A 24,559-nucleotide genomic window follows, 5' to 3' on the forward strand; every position below is an offset into this window, starting at 1 on the left:
ACTCATCTCACAGTGCAGATTGTCAATGCATGGAAGTGGCCACAGATATTATTTTTACAGACCTAATCCACTGTGGATGTATAATGGATCATAATTTAATGGATGACCCTCATCTCCCGCTTGTGTGTTTACCCGCTCAAAGCAGATGGCTGTGTGGGCTGCAGCCGAGCGGAGGACTCTGTTGTTGTTGTTGTTGTATGCGTTTGTGAGAAAATGTGTATGCATATGTGCATATACTTAAAGTATAGGCGTGCACATATGTAAAGATCTTCCCATCATTAAACTTTGTTTCACACTTCAGACAAAACTCACACAATCGCTTTGTTGTTTGCTGTTATTCCTGTCAAATACAACAAATGTAATTAATGTAATGAGCATTTCACTTTCTAAAAATAGAAACATTTAAGGCAGTCAATGCCTTGTGGCGGTGAAGCGTCACATTCATAATCATATCGTTTAGAGGTGGTGGGTGATGATGCAGCTCCAGGTAACGCTCTGTGAGACAGAACACTCCCAAACCTCAGACAGAGCAAGCAAAGCCAAACAGGTGACTCAGCGGGGACTCTTTAATAACAGTATCGGACACGATTCCCGACCAAACTGGTCAGGCTCAGCTGACATTTGACAAGGATTTCCACCCCCTCTAGTATTTGTTGTGCAAGCCATCATGTCAGACCTGTTAATGCAGCTGGTGCTCTCTCTGACAGTCTTCATCAAGATGAAGATTCTCCAGCAGTTTTCTAGCTATGCATGACCACAGAACTAAACCATGTGTGTGCTTTTGGGCTGCACATGTTCATTCGCCTGCACAGTCGAGTGCTTTGCTCTAGATTTGGTGGGAAAATACTTTTAGGATGGTTTTACGCTTGGGCTGATTGGAGGGGTTTTTCCGGTGTGAAAAAGTGTGAAAGCTGTTATATAACTTGGGCTCTCTATAGAAAACCAGTCTCAATCCCTGTTACACGCTGACAGCTGAACAACATGATCATTGTAAGGGACATACTAACTGGGTCTGTCATCATGTACAATACCCCATTTGTTGATCAGTTTATTTATAGCTTTCAGGTCATAGGAGATGTTTACCAGACACAGACAGACAGATTATTTATCCCCAAGGGAAATTCACAGGGCAACGCTCTTTCTACAAATACAGTGTTGAACAGTTTCAAGTATTGTTGACTAATGTAATGTCAGAGGAGGACTGAGAGCGCTGTCAGAAAAACACTTTGACGAAACAGAAACCTGTCCTCAAACAAGTTACATAAACAGAACTTGTCTCTGTACAGCGTCGTCAAATAAAGGCAAAATGCCAAAAAATAAAGAACAAGGAGCACTGCCTGACCATTCACCTCTCCTTAACATGCCTGTGTTGCAAGCTTTAGCACCTCCTCTTATTATCAAAAGAACTAATGAAACCAGGGGAGGAGTCAAACAAAGCCCTGTACTCTTGGAAGGCAGTTACAACAAAATTATTAGCGTGATTAAAGGGTGATGTAACCCCAGGAAAATCTTCTTTTCACTGAACTTCTCAGCTGACAAAATATTATCTTAAATTCCACATTTGAAGAATGCACCAAAGACACTTTGTGCTGTTTTTGTCATCTTCAAGTTCACTTAGTCCTTGAATACCACTTGAGTAATAGTTGCTAGATTGGTATATGTTAAACATACTTGAAGTTAAGGACAAAAAGTCAAAGTGTACTTGTAATGAACTTTTCTATACTTAATTATAAATTAAATTATAAATATAAATTATATTTCTAATATACTAAAGTATTGTACTTATTGACCTGGGTTCATCGTGATTAATATTACTGTTCATCATCACTTAACACCCTGCTAAGCTCTGAATATAATACAGCTGACTGGGTTAGGGAATAAATCCTGTTCAGGTGTGATCTGTCACCTTCGCAAAGATCCAACCAAGTAGTTCTGGTGTGTAAACCCAAGAAAACTGATTGTTTCACAGCGTTAACAACGTGAAGATGAAGGTTGTTTGTGACCTACTGTAAGTTTGTGGCAGGTAGTCTCCAGTGGTGATATACTGTATGTCGTTTTGGGAGTCATTGCCAATCAACATTCAGTGGTTTAGGTATAAAGATGAGTTGAACGGTTCTCCTTTGGCTTCCTGCCTGCTCCCCACACACATGGTTATCTCAAAAATAACCAATACTGTTGCTCCAAAATTCCCAGCTTTTATTGGGCCTGATAGATTCAATTCTGATAGTTATGATTATACCGCTGTTTTGTTTTCTTTTTCCATTTGTAATGATTGAGTCTTTTTGAGCCAGTGGGCGTCACATGACCTGCAATTCCAACTGTGTCCACACCCTGAAGTTGTCTGACAGCTGGCAGCCTTAAGCAAACCTTATTCACTTGTCCTTATTTGACTTACCGCCAAAACATTACAACCTTTGGTGTGCTGCAGCCCACGTAGCATCCTGTGTACACCAGTACATCAGTGCAGGACTGCTGCCTGGAGAGAAAACCCACACCACTTACACAAAATGGCGAAAAGTTGTTTTTGTTTGTCAAGTCTATTCTGCTTCAGAGACAGAGCATGAGAGGAGGTGGATGGTGCTAATTTACAGTAGCTTAGTGAAGATGTGACATGACAGACCTTTTTTTTTTTTTTTTTTATCTTTTTTCCACTCTCTAATTTGCTTGTGCCATCACACGTTATTTGAGTGTGCTGCTTCACGCGTTTGTGTTGGTGCATGCACACACCTGTCGCTCAAAGCTCGAACAAACTTTGGGCTTTATCTTCCCATGAAGCCACGCTGCACGTGTCATGTGTGTTTGTCTTCCCTCGCCAACTCAAGTACTCTGCGTTCTCTTCTCATGCCTGTGCGTTTCTCTCTCCGTCTGTTTTAAACACACCTCAGTGCTTTTCACTGAAGGCCGAACCAGAAGAAAAAGCTCAGTCGACTCTAATCCACACCACCTTCATTTACCTCTCTCTGAGAACACAAGACTCCAACAACTACTGTCAACGAACATGGTACAAGGAGAATAGAAATCCATGTTGGCCAAAGAGCTACGGGACATTCAGATGGCACAAATCCCCAGCTGTGGGTCCTTTGTGCTACAGGGAAGAAGATAATGAAACTTTGTCAGGTTTGGAACAAAAGAACCACAGAGATAATGAAGGAGTCCTGTTATCGCTCTCCTGTGCTCTCCTGTTATTTTACACCACGTTCTCTTTTATGGACATGTTCACATTTCAGTATCAGACTCTGCAGGTCTCTGTGGTAGCTGTCGCTAGCCTGAAGAGTTCAATTTGCCATGTATGTGTGTGCTAGCCACTCTGCATGTGTGTGTGTGTGTACATGTTGAGGGTGCGGGTCAGGGACTACATGCCAAATTCTCATTAGCCGGCTCCAGCAGCCCAGCAGTACCTAATGAACTCTGCGGCACGGTATTGTCTCTTCCACTCAGCAGGGAAATCACATTATGGAGCTCATCTTCGCCATCACCCGCCTCTTTACTAACATGTGCTCGCAGCCTCATCAACACCTCAGGGTCTCTCAGAAAGGCTGGGTGGCTCACAGACTCACCATCCATGTCCTTTTCTCTACTTTTCTCCCTCGCTGCTGTTAAATTTAGAGCCTCAGTCAGTGGGTTCACACAGAGGAAAAATACAACCTTAAAAAACAGAGTTCAAAGAGGTGTTGAACATTGTGTAACAGCTCAGAAGCGTATGCTTTTGTAGCTGTTGCGTTGTCCTAATTGCCCACAGTGTATTGCATTTGTTCTTTTCACTGTATTGATTGACACCTACGTTACCTGTCGTCAACATTATGGAAAAACAAGATCGACTCCGACTTGCAAATGGCTTCCTTGACATTAATTGAAAGTGGAGACGTCGCCAGCTTTTCAATAAAACAGGCCTTAAACACAGCTGTACGATACGAAGCTTCAGATTTTACATCTTTATTTTACACCGCAGACAAGGGACACAATACAGCAATACTCTGATTCCAATTACTGCCAGAAATGAATCACCAACCCGGTAATTGTAACAAAGTTAATGAAGGATTAAGATAAAGATTAATTTGTCAAAATGAATTTGATTAAATTCAATTAAGGAGGAAAAAAAACAACAACAAATGCAACTAGAGAAACACATTATTAAGAGTCACTAATGGCTGGAATCAAAGGTTTGTTCTTTCTTTTTGCAGAATAAAAATGAAACCAAATGTCATGATAAAAGTTCACTCAACACAAACTGTGCTGTCGTTTATCTTATTTATTTTTTTTCATTTATTTTATCTCATTGTGTTTTTTTGAGCTATAATCAACCTGGCTTAAAGGACAAATGCCCCCCTCAAAATCCCCAGGTTGACTGTGCAGCAGTTGGTTGTACGTGATTTCATTAATTGCTAATTTATTGAGCAATTCAAACCACAAAAGTAAAATATGGACTCAATGACGACTCCCTGTGCTCGTTCATGACCTGCTGCCATCTGACTGTATTCTAATTATGCTTGAGCCAAACCAGTGATTAATATAAATAACTATAAAAAAAAGAAAAGAATGAAATCTTGACACTTCACTTTGATCAAATGGGGTAATTCTGATTAATTCTGATAGGTTTTAAATGATTTATACATCATGTACTGTATCTCACGTTTGAAACTCTTAATCAGCTTTTCGTACAGTATACGCATGTGGCATTGCTGGGTCTCTGCCAGCCTTTTCTCTGGCATATTTCCCTGCATTTGGCACTTTGGGAGTGAGAATCCCACTAATTAGGAGGCCTTAAACACTGCCTTTCCCCTCCTCTCCCTTCCCACCCTCCTTTTCTGTGCGAGCCCTCCACTCTAATTTTAACCCCTTTTCATCCTCCCGCTCTTCGTACCTCTTTGGCCGTTTTTCTTGCTCTCTCCTTTTCTCTCCAAGTCCGCCCATGTTGTTTTTCTCTACACATTTTCCTCACCTCTTCCTTTATCTCCATCTCTCTGTGGGGTTGATGAGTGAGTTATCCTGCTGTAATTAATGTGGGAGAGGAGCGAGGATCAAGGAAGCAGGAAGCACACCCCTGGTTTCTTCTGCACAGCAGCAGCAGTGTGTGAAAGCACCTCCATTAATCAGGCCTCTGCAAATTTATGTGTATGCATGTGTAATAAGCCGGAGTCTGAGAAACAGAAGAAAAGAGCGGAAACAAAGATAAAGTGCAGGGAGACAACAGCACTAACTGTATTTGTGTATTAAACAGTGTTGTGTTGTCTTGCTCCTTTCATCATTTGTCTCTGCTGACCTCCATCTGTCCTTCTCCCTCCACAGTTCGGTAGAACGGAGGTGATAGACAACACCCTAAACCCCGACTTTGTCCGAAAGTACATATTGGACTACTTTTTTGAGGAGAAGCAGAACCTTCGCTTTGACCTGTGAGTGATTTCCCTTTAAGTCATCTCATCATATCGTCTCTCCTGTCCCCTGTCCTCCTTCACTGTGATGTCTCTTTCTGATTGAGGGTCCTGACGTCTTGCTGTCTTCAGAAACTGGCCCCTGTAAACCCTGCCCCTGAACACTGATCACCCAGTTACAGCTTAGTAACGACACAAAACAGGCTTCTCAAGCATTTTGGTTTTATTCTTCGGTCTTCTACCTTGATCACCAGCTGGTGAGGACACTAGGTTGAAATAGATTAGATTAGATTCAACGTGTTGTTATTATTGTCACTGCACAAAGTACAAGTACTGAGACAACGAAATGCAGTTTAGCATCTCACCAGATGTGCAAAAAGCAGTTAAGTGCAGAGAAGGGTCCGACCATCACATGCTGACATGTTTTAAAGCAAGAGCCTCCAGTAAGGACTCTTAAATATGCACTTGATGGCCACATACTGGATGTCCTGCTGAAGGAGTGAGGCTAAAGCTTAGTGAAGGTCTGCTGGCATCATGAGTAGTTTTGTAACATGTAGGTACTTGTGGTATTTTTTAAAACATACATACATCAAAATGTGGCATAAGTGTATATAATGTAAATATATATAAGTATTTTTCTAATCTGTACATAATGTGCACTTGTTTTTCTATTCTGTATCAAGACTTATCTAAAAATAGATGCAATTTAGCAGCTCTATCAAATACTTTTGTATGTGCAGCCTATCAACAACATTTTCTTGTGGGCTTTTACTCATAATTATAGCTCATTCCTGCCTGTTTGTTTCTCATTAATGTGCAGGTGAAGAGGATCTGTTGTTTAATCTTGGTACATCACATTTACTCCATTTCCTTCACTTTCATTGCTTTATATTCACATGCAAATCAGACCAGGTCCACCACTCATTATTATGGAACAGGAGAATGGGTCTCGTTGAACCCTTCCCCAATTACTCTGTCCGCACATGCAGTGACATCTGACAAGATACGAGGATCCTGTCTTCTTTTTATCTTGTCTCATTCTGAATTTTTCTGACCTTTGTTGTTTCTGATCTCCCATGAGGTCCACCCACTTCTTTTCATACTGTGGTTTCCAGTCCAGCAAATTGAAATGATCTCATTTTCTTTTATTTTGTTATCTTTCTTTTCTCTGCTTCGTTTCATTTGAATTCATACCCTTCTCCAACAGCTATCATGCCCTTTCCCTTCTCCAGACATGCTCTGAGAAACACCATGTCCTTTTAACTTTGAAACAAATCAGCATCTGAAAAGCCAAAAACTAGATTAAGTGTGGTTTTATGATTTTTTTTCTGCTCCGTGTGATGACAGATCACCAGGGTTCATTTAAAATCTTGCTTTTAAGAGGCCTATCAGTCAAAATTTCCCCACTTAGATAAGAGACTCCTCGACGGTTTTGGAAGTAAAATGGCTTTGCTGCTTTTATTTTGTTCCCTTTCAGGTACGATGTCGACTCCAAAAGCCCAGACCTGTCCAAACATGTGAGTGCACGTATTTTAACCTTGAACCACAGATAAATGGAGGGTGGTCTTCAGTGAAATCTGAGTTATTGACTTCAATGCCTCTGAAAATGGAAAAAGTGAATATTGCTTGATGCAATATAGTGTTCACAGTGATTTTAGATTGGCCGAACTCTTTTTTTATCAGTGGTCTAATGGTGGCGATGTTTACGGTTTTGTGTTTGTGAATGTTTTAATGTGATGTGGCCTGCTGCATGGTTTCTTCTTGATGGAATAAAGCAAACCCTCTTTATTGCCTGATCATAGAAGTATCCAAATGCAAATGTTTATTTTTCTGCTTTTGTTTTTGGACTTTTTACACATTGTGTAATTGTGCTATGAAAATGATGCAATTTCTATCTCTATATATCTGTGACTGAGTCCTATGCAGGCTTCTGTTTTGATTTGCTCCAGTAGTAGGCATTGTACAGTAACTTGCCACACAGTCATGTAGTAAAGCTTTGATTACGCAATGCTTTTATCCGTTAGTTTCCACTTTAAGAAATGTGCGTTATATGATACTTTTTTCTTTCACACAAGACAAGTTGTATTTATCCACAAGACTGGAAACTATGGTGACAGAAAGCATTGAGAAAAGTTCAAAATAATCAGTTTTGATGATTATTTGATGTATTTGGATGATGGGGGTTTGCATTTTTTCATCACTGGCTCTAACTCCACCTGTGTGCTCGGGGTCTTAGTTCTGACGCAGCACGCTGTCTCCACTCTCACTCTCACTCTCATGTTCAGCAGCGCGAGGAGTGCTAGGTATCTGTTACAGTGTTGGGTCTTGGTATATGATGTGCTCTGTTGTTGTGTTGTTGTTGTTGTCATTGCTGTTGTTGCTGCTGCTGCCCAACCTTTCTGGAAGCCCGCAGAATTCAACGTAGGTCCCAGCATCTCTCTAACTTCTGACACTGCATGGCTGCTGTCTCACATCAACCCTGTCTCCTAGAAATTCTGTGTATATGTAACTAATTTGGATTCATAATTGCATCGTGCTGACTAATGTTATCGCTGTCTGGATTAATGTTCAGAGTCATAGCTGCAGGAGGGTGGTCAGGGCGGTTGATGGGTATACAAAGTGCAGGACTGTGAGACCAGAATACAGAGTTCTCGTCCAGACTGTGGTCAGGTTTGGGCAACAAAGGCACTTTGGTTAAGTTTAGGGAAGGATTGTGATTGCCGCTGACTTTTTCTGTGTTAAAACAGACCACGATCTTTCCCTACCATTAACCAAGCGCTGTCAGTGCCTAAACACAACCATAAAAAACCTGAATAATGTTGGCTTTAAACATACGTACACAGGTACATTGATTAATAACATTTCCTCATTATGTTAATAGCAATGTGATTGGGTTGACATTACGTTTCCTTCAAAACGCATTTTGCTGTTGCTAATTAGTTGTATATAAAAGTCATTTCTAGGAGACAGGGCTCCTCACATTAACGATCCTTTTCTCAGGAGGAAGGATGGTGTCACTGATCAGAATGAAAAACTGAGAGCCAAGCTAGCTCTGGGCTGCTTTCAGTCGTCATTGCAGTCTCTACAGCACTCACCATATGCAACTAAATATTCCGTCATATCTTTCAGCAGTTTTAGTAACACGATGAAGATGGTGAGGCTTTCTGGGTTCTTCCTCGTAACAGAGTGGAGTCAGTGGGTATAACAGACCAGACACTCAGTGAAATGAAATACACGATAACCCACTGTTGAATTATTTAGTGTGTCCTGTCTGCCAAGGCCAAAGTTAAGGAGCCTTTGGTTTGGATTGTCCCCCATCCTTGCTGTGATGAGTTGAAAAAAAGACTGTTGAAACCAAACACACAGACTTAATTTCTTTTTATCCATCCTGTCTAATGGTCTAATGTACCAGATCAATGCAGGATGATACTGGGTGACTTTTTATGACTGAAACTCTGTCGCTCCGTCTCTAAAAATGCATTAATACGGTTGTGAAACATGTTAGTTGTCACTGTTCACGTTGCTTTGAATCCTGCCATCTTCTCCCATTTGTCTGGTATCCTCCATCATTCATTATAGCAGTGGTTTCCAACAGGTGGGTTGCGGTCCACAACTAGGGTCTGTTTGAGCAGTGCTTCCCTCCTGTGTTAACGTTACAGTTAGACGTTAGGCTGGAAATATCGTTTCAGTAACCTGAATAAGCCCAAATTAGTTGTAACTGCTTTGATTGCTATTTTTATCACTCTCTGACTACAATGCTCCTTCTGTCATTTATCCTGAAGTCCCAGTTGTAATTAAGTCATTGAAGTTTTAATTTAGTGAGTAAGAGCCGTCTCCTCTGTGATTTGAATCCACTGACAGGTGGAGTAGATGGACGACAATAAACTGAATGGGTGATAAGTTGGTCTAGTGGTTTGTACAGATGGACCGTGACCTGATGTCTGAGGAAAAATTCAGACCCTGAGGACAGACCTGTGGGGAACCACAGCATTAAGCCATGCTCACCATGCATACATAGCCCTCATGGTCACAGTACGGCAGCATTTGGTTTACATTTTACACCAAAACTGGATGTGATGTCACATTGTTGGGCAGAGCACAGTTATGGCGTCTTTAAGCAAAAAGAGAGCACAGCGGACAGAAAGCCATCAAACGATGTCATTTGTCATTTGTAAGCAAAATATAACAAGCGCTCAGGTGACACCACTGCAATCAATGACTTATCCCAATTTTTTTTAACAAGGTGATACTCAAAAACCAGCATTTCTTTTAGCTAAAAGTTTGACTAGACTCTGGCTTGTTGTCTTTCAACTTCACATACATCAACCTATCCTCCCTTTCCCCCTTTCCTTCCTCCTTTTTTCCATCCTTCCTTCCTTCCTCCCTTCCAGGACTTCTTGGGTCAGACATTCTGTACTCTCGGGGAGATTGTTGGATCACCGGCCAGCCGACTGGAGAAGCCACTGGGGTGAGTAAGACATTTCAGTCAATTTTCCCACTGCCTAAGTACCCCTGACTCCAACTGTGACTTAGCCTACTGTGCTAAGAGGGGAGTTAAGACAGGGCCCAATAGTTTGGCTTCTTTTGTCCTGAGAAATTTACAGAAAATGGACTGACGAGGATGTTCAGATTTCGATGGAATATGAAAGAAAGGACATAAAACTGAGGGAAACTGAGTGAAGGTCAAAGAGAGAGCATTGTGACATGTGACATGACAGGAGAATGAGGAGGAGGAACAACAAGAGACACAATGGTGATTTAGCTAGACACTGATCAGACAAAGAAGGAGAGGAAGGGAGGGGGAGACAACACATCCTACAGATGTTTTCCACAGATAATTATTGTCATTAAAGAAAAGGGTGAAGCGCGGTGCAAAATTACCCAAATTACTGCTCGTGTCCTCCGCTTGTGCTTTCACACTGAGAAAAATGCAGCGTTAATGGAGTATCCTGTAATCTGTCTTTATACATCTATCATCCATTACCATCGTGGTCGTCATCATCAGTCAGTCTGCTGAGCTCTGGTGTAATTCAGGTGAAGTCGTTTAAATGTTGCATGCAGTGAGACTGGCTGGCTCTGAGCGCTGGTTATGTTACCATGGAGAACGCTAAGAGGAATACTTGAATAATGATATTCAACTCTGAATTGTGTGACAGGTTAATGCCGTCTACTAGTATTGGTGGACATCTGACGCTTAATTACAGTTTGAAGGTATTTTTAGCTGATTTTTGAGCAAAGGGAATAAATTACTTCAAGTGTTGAACAAATGAAACTGAAGTTTAGAGAGAGGGCCCTCATTCATCAAGCTATCATTTAAGCAAAGAATAATTCCTGTTTATCACAACTTGGGTCTTCTTTCTTAGTTGATATTCATCATTTCTAAATACTGTAACCTTCAGATCATAAGTAACATCTTCGCTCAAAGATTTATATTCATATTGCTCGAAGAAGTTTCTCAATTTGCATTCGTGTTACATTTGGGGAAGCACATTGAGAGGAGATGTTATGCTTGGATACGGATCGCTTTATGCAACCATGTGGGGATAACAGAAGAGGTTTCTGGGTAACTGCAGGGCAAAGAGGCTTGCAGAGGAGCCAGTATGCAACTTTCAATGCACCTCTAAAATCTCAGCTGCACCTTGTGTATCTGCAGTCCTGTGTGAAAACCATGCATCTCCAAAACATCAACTTTTCATGAGCTGTTTTTCAGCTTTTCTCAGTTTTTTTAACCGCTCATCTCAATTATTTTGTACCTTTTCTCATTTATGCTTATTTTATTATTTTAGTATTAATATTTAGTTACAACAGGTTTCTTTCTGTGTCCACTACATTCTCTTTTGATACCTCTTCATGGCAATAATCTGATATTTTGACTGGTCATCATCAGGGATGTGCAACAGTGGCCTCATGTATGCCTCATATGTATGCAGTGAGAATGATGTATATTGTATTAGTAAAAGTCCAAATGAAGCATACCAAAAATGTCTGTTTCTCCCTACAGCACAACCCCTGATGATGACACAGTTGCAAAACTGTTGCAGGAACATTTTCCGACACTCGTGCGTGTGTGTGTTCAGAGTGCATGTGCTCTTAATGTTGCTTATTTGAGGGGTCTTAAGCAGTGCAAATATAAGTGTGCCTTAAGCCTCTATATTGAGAGCATGAACCTTAATAATGTTATTACAAGTTTAATATCAAACCATTTATTTTTTTAACTGAGATTTTATACAGCATGGTTAGAAAAGCACATAAAGCTCTTGCCAAATTATTCATTTTTATTTGGGACTCTCTGCAGCTGAGAGATAACTGCTTGCCAAATTTTATTCTTATGGTGGCCTTTAATCTGTCTTTAAAGGCTGCAAAAATAAAGCTCTCCTCATGGTGGAGGACAACATCTCTGCAACAAAAAAGTTTTGGTTTTGCTATTTCCGCTATGTAGGATGCATGTACGGCAAGCGTTCTTCTGAAATGATCAACAGCCACCAAAGCAGCACAACTCTGTGTGGAGCAGTATGTCATCAGGCTTTTCATATGGGATTTATTATGTGGCTGTTAATGATGTAACATGTTTATCACTGTTTTTGACATTTTCATGAGTCAGATATTGGGATTAGTTCCATTCTGTGCTCTCACATGACAGTTTGATGAAAGAGTGTGTTTCCTGATGTTCAAACGCTGTCAGATATTAACCTTCAGTGTGAGCAGTTTGTGTGAACGTGACTGTTCATCACCAACTTTTCAAATTATACTGGAATGGTTGTGCAGTGCTTTCTTTTACCTTCTATGAGGGAGAGTAACTGAGGTGGAGGAGCAACACACACACATGCGCACACACATGAGCACACACACACGCGCTAAAACAAAGTGATGCATTGCCCTGGTAGATGTGCTACCCAGTGGAGTCTGTTTTCATGTATCTGTGGAAATGAAGAGTGATTCATGTTTCAGTGCTTGGAAATGTCAAGACATTTGTCTAAGCTGTGCTGAGCCAATGGAGGAATGTTTTAGAGCCTGTGTTTGTTTTTCATGTCTGTCTCAACCAGTCCTCTGCTCGTCTTTGCACCCGCACACACAAGACATAAGATGGAATAAATCTTTGTCTAAGAAGTGAGTGAAAGGATCTTAGGCAGCAATGGGCTGTTGAACTATCTGTCTCTCTGACTGCCCCCAACTACCTGAATGTATGCACCGTGTATGCATCAAAAATACACAACGACCTTGGCTTGAGATAATATTTTTCCCTTCACTTTTCTCTTGGTACTATGCACATACTATGTGTGTGCACACATTAATGTTTCCATCACACACACACACACACACACACACACACACACACACATACACACACACACACATTAGAGCTGCACACATTTTATTTTATTAACTGATTTCATAAATCTTGCTCCGTGGTTAAATGGCATATGAATGCATAAGAGTGTATTTTATTCTTGTTCTGTGTTCTCTCTTCACTGGCTAATTGTAATGGCTTTAATCTTCCTGAAACGAGTGCTTGTTTAATTAGGCAGCAGCCATTGTGATTTTCATTATGGGAAAAAAAAAGGCTCCTGAAAGTAGAGAGAGAGAGAGAGAGAGAGAGAGAGAGAGAGAGAGAGAGAGAGAGAGAGAGAGAGAGAGAGAGAAGGTGACATCAATGACCATTCAGAGCGTGGTTGTGTGCTTGAGGCACATGGGCATCCACACACAGACAGAAACACTTAAGCATTAGAGTGGAAGTGGAGAAGCAGAGGACAGCAGACAATATTCAGTGGAAATGTTTAACATGAATGCACTAAACATTGCATGAAGTATTCAAACATGGGGCCTATTCATTCACCACAAGTATTCACTGAAATATGCTCACGTCACACACCATGTTTATATTCTGCTGAGCTAACTGTGACACCTTGACATGACTCTTAGTAGCTTTTATTCATGTGTCAGTTTTGAATGTGTGGCATAATAAAGAAATTTCCCACATGGTCTAACAGCCGTTTATTGTATAATAGATGCTGAAGAAGCTTTTTCCTCAGTGCCAAAGTAGTCGCACAGCTCAGCACCCCTGATCTCAGCAGAGGCCTCAGTGTTGATTGATTTTGCAAGTACTTGTTCATTTGTGTATGTTGGTATCACACAAAAAGGCTGAATTGTATTGTAAGGCACAGAGTAATTAACATTGACTACTAATGAATGTATCAGATTGCATAGCCTCAAAGGCTCTTGTCAGTCTTTGTTTACTGCACTGTCGTATTTACATATTCCCTTTGAGGCCACTCAAGGACACAGGAAACATACCCAAAGCCACACAAACACACGCAGCAGTCAGATCAAAATAATTTGGTGTACATGTCAGAATGTGTGTGTGTGCGTGTGTGCATATATGCATACATGATTATGAAAGCAGAGCACTGTTTGTACAGGGCTGCTCAGTGTCATCTCCCGTCAGAAAAGCTGACCTCCAGCAGAGTGAACAGGTAACACTGAGAGTGAATTCCACCAGCGCGAACATGTGTCAGCATGTGGACGGTTCAACTCATATTTATATTGCTTCATGCTAAAACGCACATATTTTATTCATTAATTTTAGCACTACAAGTGCTGTTTGAATTTCCTGATTCCCACACAGCCATGCATGGGCCTGATTTAATGGTCACAGGGAAAATCCAGACTGATTTCATCAAATGGCCTCTAACAAACCTTGAAAAATCACATTTTTACTGGGACGCTAATTTAACTACTGTGTTCAGCACTGTAACATAATTTGATTTATGGAGCACCTTTTCAAAACAAGGTTGCTTTACAGTAAAACCGATGCTGCGCCATCGGTGTGTGAATTCATATGTTCGTCGCTTTGGATAAAAGCATCTGCAAGTGACTAATTTGCAATAAACCAAATAATAAAAGTAGAAAAAAATCAAAACATATGATATAATGCAACACAAATAATTTAAATAATTACAAAAAAATACCTCCAGTTAAGAAAAAGCCATGAAATAAAAGTGAGTTTAAAGAGCTTTGAAAGAGGCCTGCTGACCTTTAGTTACAAGTGTATGTAGCACCGATGCTTCAAATTCCAGCCAAGAAGTTCATCTGTGGCCCACAAACAATGTCCGACATCAGTAAAGACTGTTTCCTTGGCAACATCAGCGACTTTCACGTTCACTCAGCAGGTGTAGAGTAAGGCAATAGTTAATTTAATGCAGTGTTCATTAGACTGAAAAAACTTGCTAAGCTGACCTTAATTGATCGTGCAGACGCTGATCAGAGATCAGTTTAATAAGCTAATATTATGAACTGTATCTTATCTTGAACAACAGAACTTTAGACTTGGGTTAGAATATCAGACCAGATCCCCTTTTTAGTGGCAAATGTTTTTTCCATGTTATTGAAGAAAAAGCACAGATGTGATAAACACATGATAATGATTTTTCTGTTTAGCTGTTCCAGTTTGAGGACATTGAGCGCGTTGACTACCTGAAAGGCTTAGTGGGTCACTGAGTCATAATTAATGTTATGCTCTTCATGTAATTGTGTTTTTCCTGCTGTGACAAGTCAAAATGTCTGCCATGAAAATTATATTGACATTTCATGAAACCTCCAGGACACACACACACACACACACACACACACACACACACACACACATACACACAGACACACAAAAAAAGTTGTTTAATGATAATATGATGACGCACCTTTTAAAAGAGCTACAGGGATTTGTGTTTTGATGAAGCACATGACTTTTCCTTGTCCTAAAATGTTAATGAAACTTATTCATTGTGTCTGTGTGTGTGTGTGTGTGTGTGTGTGTGTGTGAAAGCAATAGAGAGAAAGAAACAGAGAAAAACAGCGCTTCCGCCAAACAAGACATTTTGTTTCATCTGCACATCAAAGGTGCTTTGCTCTTTTATGCTCGCTTCAGATTTTACAGTCCTCTCTTGCCACAGGCCTCAAATACATATTTCATTAAAGAGATTAAAATTATCTTGTCATTCATATTTACATAGATAAATAATTTACACCAAGAGTGCGGTGACGATGCTAGCGACGCATGTGGCGATTGTTTACTTTGCTCTTTCATTTTTTTTTTTTAGAAAATTTGGAAAAAAGTGAGCGCTACATGTGTAATTCAAAATGGTTTTCCTCTTTATTATAACATCATTGATATGTTTAAAGTAGTGTCCAATATTAATAATAAACCAAAATATTGATGTTGGTATTGTTGTCCTAACCCATGAATATGCCCATACGACTGGTGTCTGTACAAACAGAAGGTGAAGTGAAAACGTGCGTCTAATGCATAACTCAAAAATATGTTAGTTAGTGACATAATGCAATATGTAAAATAATTCTTTTCGGTTGGTGGCAAATTACACTGCGTGTGAAATTTGTCTTAGCAGTCTTCACACACTCATATGCCAATCAAAGCTGCATTTATACACTTCATTCTACTTAAAAACCTCATGCAAAGAGTGTGTAAGCACATTTCTGCGTTTGTGTAGCTTCTAGAGTCCAGACCATAACTCTGTGTACAGTATACGCAGTGTGTGTGTGTGTGTGTGTGTGTGTGTGTGTGTGTGTGTGTGTGTGTTTTTTCCCTCTCACAGTGAGAGGGAAATGGCCTATTACTGTATATTACCATAACAAGCACAACTTGGAATGATCCAAACATGGCAGTAGCTTATTTAGCATGCTGCAGCTGTTCTCCTCTAGTATGACTGCAAAATGTTTACACAAGTGAGAAATTAATTGAGCAAAGGATCCTTAAGTTTTTGCTGTGCTTGCAGTGAAAAAAGCCTGTGAATGCAGGGAATAGCAAATTTGCCAGTCAATTGCAGGTTTGCTGATAATGGTGGCGAAAAGGTCTGAATGCAAACAGATTACAAGCTAATTTCCCTGCTTAATTAAAATCCATGCTTATTCCTTTAGAACAAATGACAAGCAGCAGCAGCGGACTACCCTCTGTGCATTAAAAAAATCATTTGGTCATTTCGGTGTTTTTCCGATGTATTATTTATCCTGTGTTTATCCTCACAGCAGTATTGCTCCAGGCAGCTGTATCTTCAGTGGAGAGTTTTATCAGTAGTTCACAAAAACATCTGATGTCCACAGGACATAGACACATACCGTTAACACAGAGTCTAATGCAATCCAATACAACAGTTCTGCAAGAGGCGCTACCTTTGCAAAGCTTATAATAATATACTTAGGATTAAATTTGTTTAGAGGTGTTAATTCAACTTGATCCCCTGACATTTCACATAGCGCCAGCAGCATGTGAGCTTTTTAAATTGATGTTTTGGTTTGTGGCTAAAAATGTTCAAAACTAATGACATCCTCATCGGCCTCATCTGTACAGTCCTTTGTGATGAGTGCTGATCAGCAAGTGTTAGCTTGTTAAACTAAGCGTGCGAATGGTAAACATTACACCTGCGAAACATCTGCATGTTGGCATTGTCCTTGCAAGGATGTTAACATGTTGATGTTAGCATTTAGCTGAAAGTAGTCCTGTGCCCAAATACAGCCTCACAGTGACACCCGTTGTGTCGAGCTTGAACCATACTTTGAACCATGCTTCATATATAGCATTTATATGAGCAATCAGTATTTTGCTATAAAGTCACATGGTGCAGTACAGCACCCAAACAATCAATCAATAAATAAGAAAGTTAGAAAAAGAAGGAAACATAAAAGGAAGAGGAAGTATTAGAAAGATATAACAAACCCAGTTAAACTATCAAACTCTTCCTTATGAGTGAAAGAAAAATTGGATGAAACCCTGGGCAAAGCAATTCTAAGAGGGATATTATCATGTTCTTTCTTTGCCTTTATTTATTCGGGGTTGTTCGACTTTGGACACATGCTGTATTTCTATGAGGCACTCCCTCCGCCTGCACATTTAACATCCTGAAGCTGACTGTGAACTCCACAGTTTTCAACCAAAGCAAACAGAGCAGCTCCACTGCAGCAGATGGGGGCTAAATGGCACACTCAGGGGCACAGTGATGATAGACAAGCAGCCACAGAATTAGTATCATTCACTTATTATTATTATTATTATTATTTATTTATTTTTTTATTTTTTTTTTTTTCTCTTTGTCAATTTTGTTTATGCACCATGTTCCACTGGTATTGCAATACCCACTAATTGTTGGCTCTTTGATTCTACTGGTTCAGACAATGAATTACCTTTCAGTGTTCCAGTATTCCCTGAATGTTGGTGAAGATTTCTAGAGCACAGGAGCAAAATGGAAGGAAGAGATTTGTGAAAGTGAATAGAGGCATGAGTGCAAAGGCAGGATATCCAGCTGGGTATAATGACAAACCAAGCCTGACACCATAGCTTCCCTGTCTCCCGGTTGGCCCCAGGCACTCCTGGATTAAGTGACAGATACTGTAGGATATCTGCAGCCGTAATACCTTTTGAGATTGGATAGTTCTTGATTTGCAGAGTGTACAGGGATTATTGTTGTCAAGTAACCCGTCCAAACAGCAACTGTCCAGGCATAGTTTAGTAACTCTAACTAGGCACCGGCAGGCCTGTCAAGCTTTTACTTTCTCTAAAGCAAACATGTGAGGAGTAGATTCAACTTTGTCTTTATCTTTGTCTTTCTGTGAAGAATTAAGGACCAAGTGGTTAAAAAAAAGTGAGTACAGGTGCCAGATTGTAAGCGTGCAACCAAGAGGAAGCTGGAGAGGAAGGGCCAACTTTGACTGTTGTGTTTATGGACCGCCACTGTCAAGTCCTACTTTTAAGATTACTGTTCTACTCTGAAAAAACTCATTAAAGCTGTTATTGTTATTATATATCCTTAGGAATGATGTTCAAATATGACTGTTAAGTCTCAGGCCTGCCTCATTTCCAGTCAGAACACTGTACAGTCTTTACTTTGTTAACTACATCTATACAAACTAATGCAATCCAACACAACTGTTCTGCCATAACGTCTACTTTTATGGCTATTTTATATGTTCACTTTTAGTTGATGCTAAAGTTGTTAACTCAGTTACATGTTTTAGCACTGGGGTCATATTTAGTGGTGATGTTATGCTGGAATTCATTATGATGAGAGGTGATTCTAATATTCTGCCACCTCTCATGTATATAGGTGGGAAGGGCGAAAATGTAGAAACACCTCTTGAATGTTAATTTTCAGAGGATGCCATCTGATGAAAAATGTGCCTGTACTGCAACATAATAAATACCTGAAATTTGAAGGAATTTCTAGTGAGCACTGACCAATCCAACCTGTATTACACATTCAGGGCTGGGTAAGCGCAAACAGTAGAATGATTTCAACATGTATGATTGTTATTTCCAGGTCTCGGTAAGCTTTTTCCAAGCTCACCTTCTGCAAAAAGCACAAGGCAAGCAGGTCTGATGCTTCTGTGCTTCACAGCATTTTTCTTCCAAATTCTTCAATACCACATGCTATCAAAATATTTTTCCTCACCGTTTAAAGTGAAAGTGAAAAGGCTTAAATCACCTGTGAAACTGCACAACAATCACATATTTTGAGTGCTAAATTGTGGGCTGCTTAGATAATTGAGGAAAGTGTAACATCCTGAGCTGCTGGGAAGCCACACTGGGAGCGGAGGCTGCAAATATGGCCTCCCGCCATCCCTCAGTCCCCAGTGTAGTGTTGCTGTGTGTGTTGGCGATGTGTTTGGGCTCATGTGGTCAGAGAAGGTGACAAATAGAAAGACTTGTATGTGGAGATACCTCAAAACCTGACCTTTAATAGTCAAACAGTATATCTACTACAATGTCCAAAACGTCAGGAATATCTACACTGAATTTGGCACGAAAATGACATTTTTTATGGATTGGCACTTTTATCGTTACACTATACTGCATTTGACTGTGTCACTGTTGAGTTCATATTTTTCTGTTTTATTGTCATGAATCTGGTTCCAGATGGATTCTTTTACTCCCGAAATGATCATCACAGCCAGGGTTCGATCCCCCCACTCTGCCCTCCCAACTTCTCTCAGACCTAATTTTAATTTAAGTCTTAGGCTTGAGATCCACTTACACCAGTCAGAATAATGGAGTCTGCTGGCTTTTTTTTTTTTTTTTTTTTCCCAGTTTCACATAATTGATTGAAGGTTTGCCACTGCAGGAATCAGACTCGGCTCTACAGTAGAAGCTGTGACTTTCTGAGACTTCCAGAACAAAGTTTAGTGTGGAAGTGATGCCTGTGTAAGCAAAACACAGTTTCATTATTCATACAGATGATGTAATATATAGTGACACCTGTGAGTCAATGTCATGTCAGTCACACTTCTCAACTATTAGTCATCAAGCAACTGGGTTGCCGGGACTTACAAAAGTATTTCACTGCTGGAAAGATGGTCTTTGCAGTAGAGACACAAATATTTGTGAAATTGGCACTACATGACCAGAGCAAACAGAGAAAAAGGGCTGTGGTATTCCCTTTGCTCAAAAGGTAGAAAACCTACAAGAGTGCACTGCATCAGACCACCAGACCTGAAGTACTGCGAGCTGGGCTCATCCTTTTCAAGCAATGGTGGCCCGGGCACAAACTTTCTCATATTACAGCTAAACAGTACAGTAAAATATGTTTTTGACAACATTTTAGGCAAGAAATAGGCAATGCAGTAACAGAATCTGCATTCGTTTTTCATCAGCACTGCCTAGTTTGACAGTTTGATATGAGTTAAGTGTCGTGAGCCGCCTGACTTCTATACTCTATGCATCTGTGGAGGCGGGCATACAAAAAAAAAAAGTCAGACGGTTGACACAAAACAATGAGCGAGGAGCTCAGGGTGCAGGCAGCATGGAGGGAACATTGCTCATTTGCACATACCAGCCACACATAACGATGCAAAACTGGTTGAAAATCGGTAAAGTCACCCTTCAAGTGCCTTGCTCAAGCTGCTGGGGAGCAAGATTTTCATTCACCTTATCTGTCCAGACCTCTCCAGCAGGTTTAAAAATTGAACAATTTCATTCTCTCTGCAGGCCAGGTGTGTCTGTCTGACTGTGTCTATTTCTTTATACTCATCTTTTTCCATTCTCTGCTTCTCATCTGTGCTCTCTCTATTCCCTGCTCACCTCATCTGTCATAAAACCACACATCTCTTTCTGTTGGTATGGCTACCAGCTATTTCTAACTGAGGCTTTGAGTGAGCCATGCTCCACTGGGCCTAATAATTACCTATCGAGGATATGCAGATGCACAGGAAAGCAGGCCCTGGAAATACATTTCCTGCTGTAACAGCTCATGTTGGCGTGTTCTCTGGGTGACATTTGTGTATGATAAGGCTCTTGTGTATTTTTGGATCATCTGGAAAATCTGTTACTCATAATTTGCACCAGGAATTGCTGTTGTGTAGTTAACTGACGCGACTGACAAAAACATTGTGCCCATAATAACCATGAGTTACATATTTGGATATATCCCTCTCATTCTAAACTTTGACACAGGCCAGTAGCCACCAAGAACTTTATACACAAACACACAACCCAGACCCCTGAATCGCTGCCCACATGTCAGATTTCTCCAATGTTGTCCCCAATGAAGGCTGTCTCTACACCCGTTGGAGAAACAGTTGACTAATTAGAGGTTCACAGGAGGGAATAAGACTATTATCATCCTTCATATCAAGCTAGTTAACTACCTAGCTTCATTCATGACAAATGTCGACAGAAAAAAGTGTTTCAAGATACAATCACAACAGGAGACAAAATAAACACCAAAACAAACACCCGTTATTAAAATTGAGGCAACTCACCGACAACATCTCTCAGTGATCAACATATGGATAACACCATCAATAACCGTCTGGTAACATTAACAAAGATCCAGACGATCCACAGCAGTAAAAGTAGTTAGTTCAAAATACGGAAATAATGCAAAGAAAGATGTTTTCTCCTTTCAGATTAGCAGGTGACCCCCCCAAAAAATATTTCCCTCTTTAAACAATAAATCAGCTAACATGACCATTATGTCAGGCTGAATGAATGAAGTCAAAGGAAAAGGAATGTACAATTGTCAGCTGTTTGCAATAAACAAAGCAGACAAGAACAGTTGAAATTGTTTAATAAAACTAATATTACCATGGTTTTTATCCAAATTCAACTCAAAATGGTACTTTTAATCTCTACTGCAGTCAGTCCCCTGTCTCAAGCACACCTGATGCAACTAATCAAAATTACCCAACCCCCTGTTTCAAGCACACTTAGTGCAACTAATGAAGGGCTTCATTAGTTCAGGTGTGCTTGAGATAGAACACATAAATACCTGGACTGGCTAGGAGTTTGTTGCGATTGATGTTTGATTGCATGTTAGTATTATGGCAAAGTCAAAAGAATTGTCCAAAAAGTTCAGAGATGAGATCATTGCCTTGCACAAACAAGGAAAAGGATAGAAAAAGATAGCAAAAGCTCTGAATGGCTCTGGCTACACTACCTGGACGTGGCAGAAAGAGGAAACTATCAGCAGCTGCCACCAGATTCCTGAGGAGGCGAGTGGTCAAAAACAGTGGAGTGACTGCAAAACACCTGCAGCAAGACTTGGTGGCAGCAGGCACTGAGGTTTCAGTTTGCACAGTAAGGCGCATACTAATCACTGAAGGGCTCCATGCCCAGACTCCACGTACACCACTACTGACCCAAAAGCACAAGAAAAGTTGGCTCCAATATGCTCAAAAACCCCATTGAACCCCATAGAAAATCTCTGATAGGTTTTGAAGAAGGCGGTTGCAAAACGCACACCCAAGAATATTACTGAACTGGAGGCCACTGCCCATGAGGAGTAGGCTAAGATTCCTCAGGAACGCTGTCAGAAGCTGGTGTCTAGCTAGGCATCATGTTTGCAGCAGGTCATAACAGCAACAGGCTGCACTACCAAGTATTGAAGATGCTCGTCATGAAGGGGTTGAATAATTTTGAGACTGCAGTAGTCATTAAAAGTAGCATTTTGTGTTGAATTTGGATCAAAACCCTTGTAATATTAGTTTCATTGAACTACTTAAAGAGTTCTTGTGTAATTTGTTTATTGCAAACAGCTGAGAAATTGCATATTTTGCCAATAAGCCTAATATGCAACCGGGGTTGAATAATTTTGATTGCAACTGTAGGTACATTCCCAGTCTGAGTCCTATATAAAGCTAAGACTCACTCACACTCACACCGCTGACTCCCTGCGGCCACATACAGTTGACAAAGTATAAAGACAAAAGAAAGACAGGAGGGGCAGGATACAAGACGAGCAAATGTGAGCATCAGTATGTGGACAATACAATCCCATCTGTAAGGATTCATCACAAACTGTGTTAAGATACGCGCGCGCACACACACACACACACACACACACACACACACACACACACACACACACACACACAAACATACATCCATCTGTGTTTTTCTCCTCTGGCATGGTGTGCTAATGGAGGACTGGAACGCTGGACTGATAAAGCTGTCATACTGTCTCCCTCTCTGCCTCTTGCTGTCTTGAACAGAGTGATAAATCAAGTCTCTCCAATGGCATCGCTTTTACAAAGAGAGTTCTGTCTGTTAACACATGGACACACACAGATGTGCACACAACACACACACACACACACACACACACACACAGTCATCACAGACAAATACATTAGATCCATGCTCCTCTGCTCAGGCTTTGAGAGAAGCTATTCATAGCTCTGAAACACAATCCCCTCACCTATGCCTCTTTGTTTTATGCTGTCATGTATCTTTCATTCCCTCACCCTCACCCTCTATCTCTTGCTCACACACACTGACACACTTGTGACTCCCTCTCAGATTAGACTACATTCCACTGGATCCAGCGCAGTGCTTTGCTCGCTCTCAGGGGAAGCCGCCATTGTTGGCTGGGGTCGCTGTCACAAGAGTAATGTCTGTTCTGGGAATAACTGGACTGTAGAAGCAGGTTTCCTTCAAGACAAAGATTGTACAGTAAATATGAGGTATAAGTCTTATTTCCTTGGGGGGATTTTGGTGGTCAGAAAAGAGTAATGGCCAAGAGCGTAATTACTACTCGAGGGCTCCTTTTCCACATGAGTACCTAACCTTTTCCTCTCCTTCCTCTTTGCGCTGTCTCTCTTTAAGGATGAGGCTGATGGGAAGCTGGGTTTTTTTTGTTAGGCTGCAACTCCATCTGTGTCTTCTGGGAGGTCTATACTGAATATGGCTGCTGTAGATCTTTGATTAGGGGAAAAGGGGCTACAGATAGCATTTTGCAATCGGGTCACAAGGTTGGATTCAAGGAAAGTTTGGTAGCAGGTCACTAGATGCCTTCAGCTTAAGAGTATTACATGTCACTGTGTGGGTTGGTACAAATTCCAATAACAGACAGGAGGTTGACAAAATTGAGTCATTTATTGTTCTGCTGTTGATGAATCACATTTTGACATATTGAACTTTTGTACCCATCCTTTAAACAAAAAGCTCCAACCAATTGCTAAATTCTCTCCAAAGCAGAAATTACCTCATCACAGTTTAGCAAATGAAACTAGGAACAGCAGCACTGGCTTTCTCCCCATATTTCTGTTGGACATAAGGTCTGAACACACCATAAGGAATGGATGAAACAGTGTGCTTGTCTGCTCAAACACATGCTGCAACCATTAACATGTCACAGTTGCTAGCTAACTGCTGTTTTAACAGAGCTTTTTTTCAAAGACATGGACCACACCATTTGATAATGACATTAGTTTATGGAGTTACAAATTATGTAAAAAAAAAAAAAAAAAAAAAGCCCTGTTCTTGCCTGCTGCATTGTGCAGTGCTGTGTAAAACGTAAATAAAACCAGAATGCAGTTATTTGCAAACAAACTGTGTTTACCAACGACGGCTTTCCAAAGTGTTCCTGAGCTCATGTAGTTGTCATGAACTGGTCCGTTTAGTCTTTTTTAATTTCCTATTTTATTTTAAAGGTTTTCCTCATGTGTCTCTTTTTTGCTTTACTTCCTGTGTTGTTTGATTGTTTTCACCTGAGTCTGATTAGTCCCCCCCCCCCCCCCCGTGTATATAAGTCAACGTGTTCTCCTATGTCTTTGTCGGTTCATCCCTTCTATGTGGCGTTCATGTTTCCCGTCAGTTTGTATTTCCAGGATTACCTGCTTGTTGATCTGTGCCTTGTTGTTCCGCTGCACCTTTGCTCTGTTCACTTTTTCAGTGTTTTTTTTTTTCATGTAAT

General features: G+C 40.6%; 1 protein-coding gene across 4 annotated transcripts in view; it reads left to right on the forward strand.

The window, feature by feature from the left end:
• The window catches only part of cpne5b (copine Vb), a 117,182-nt gene that overhangs the window by 29,251 nt on the left and 63,372 nt on the right, over positions 1 to 24,559 (forward strand). For 2 of the 4 annotated variants that reach the window (XM_076754993.1, XM_076755011.1), the window contains exons 5-8: positions 5,287 to 5,390; positions 6,847 to 6,886; positions 7,776 to 7,790; positions 9,761 to 9,837. In XM_076754993.1, the coding sequence (XP_076611108.1) occupies positions 5,287 to 5,390; positions 6,847 to 6,886; positions 7,776 to 7,790; positions 9,761 to 9,837 (236 nt within the window). The remainder of the gene's footprint in view (positions 1 to 5,286; positions 5,391 to 6,846; positions 6,887 to 7,775; positions 7,791 to 9,760; positions 9,838 to 24,559) is intronic. The other 2 variants (XM_076755022.1, XM_076755001.1) reach the window with 1 other exon arrangement.

This window comes from Chaetodon auriga, chromosome 2 (genome assembly GCF_051107435.1).
Source record: "Chaetodon auriga isolate fChaAug3 chromosome 2, fChaAug3.hap1, whole genome shotgun sequence".
Taxonomy (NCBI): Eukaryota; Metazoa; Chordata; class Actinopteri; order Chaetodontiformes; family Chaetodontidae; genus Chaetodon; species Chaetodon auriga.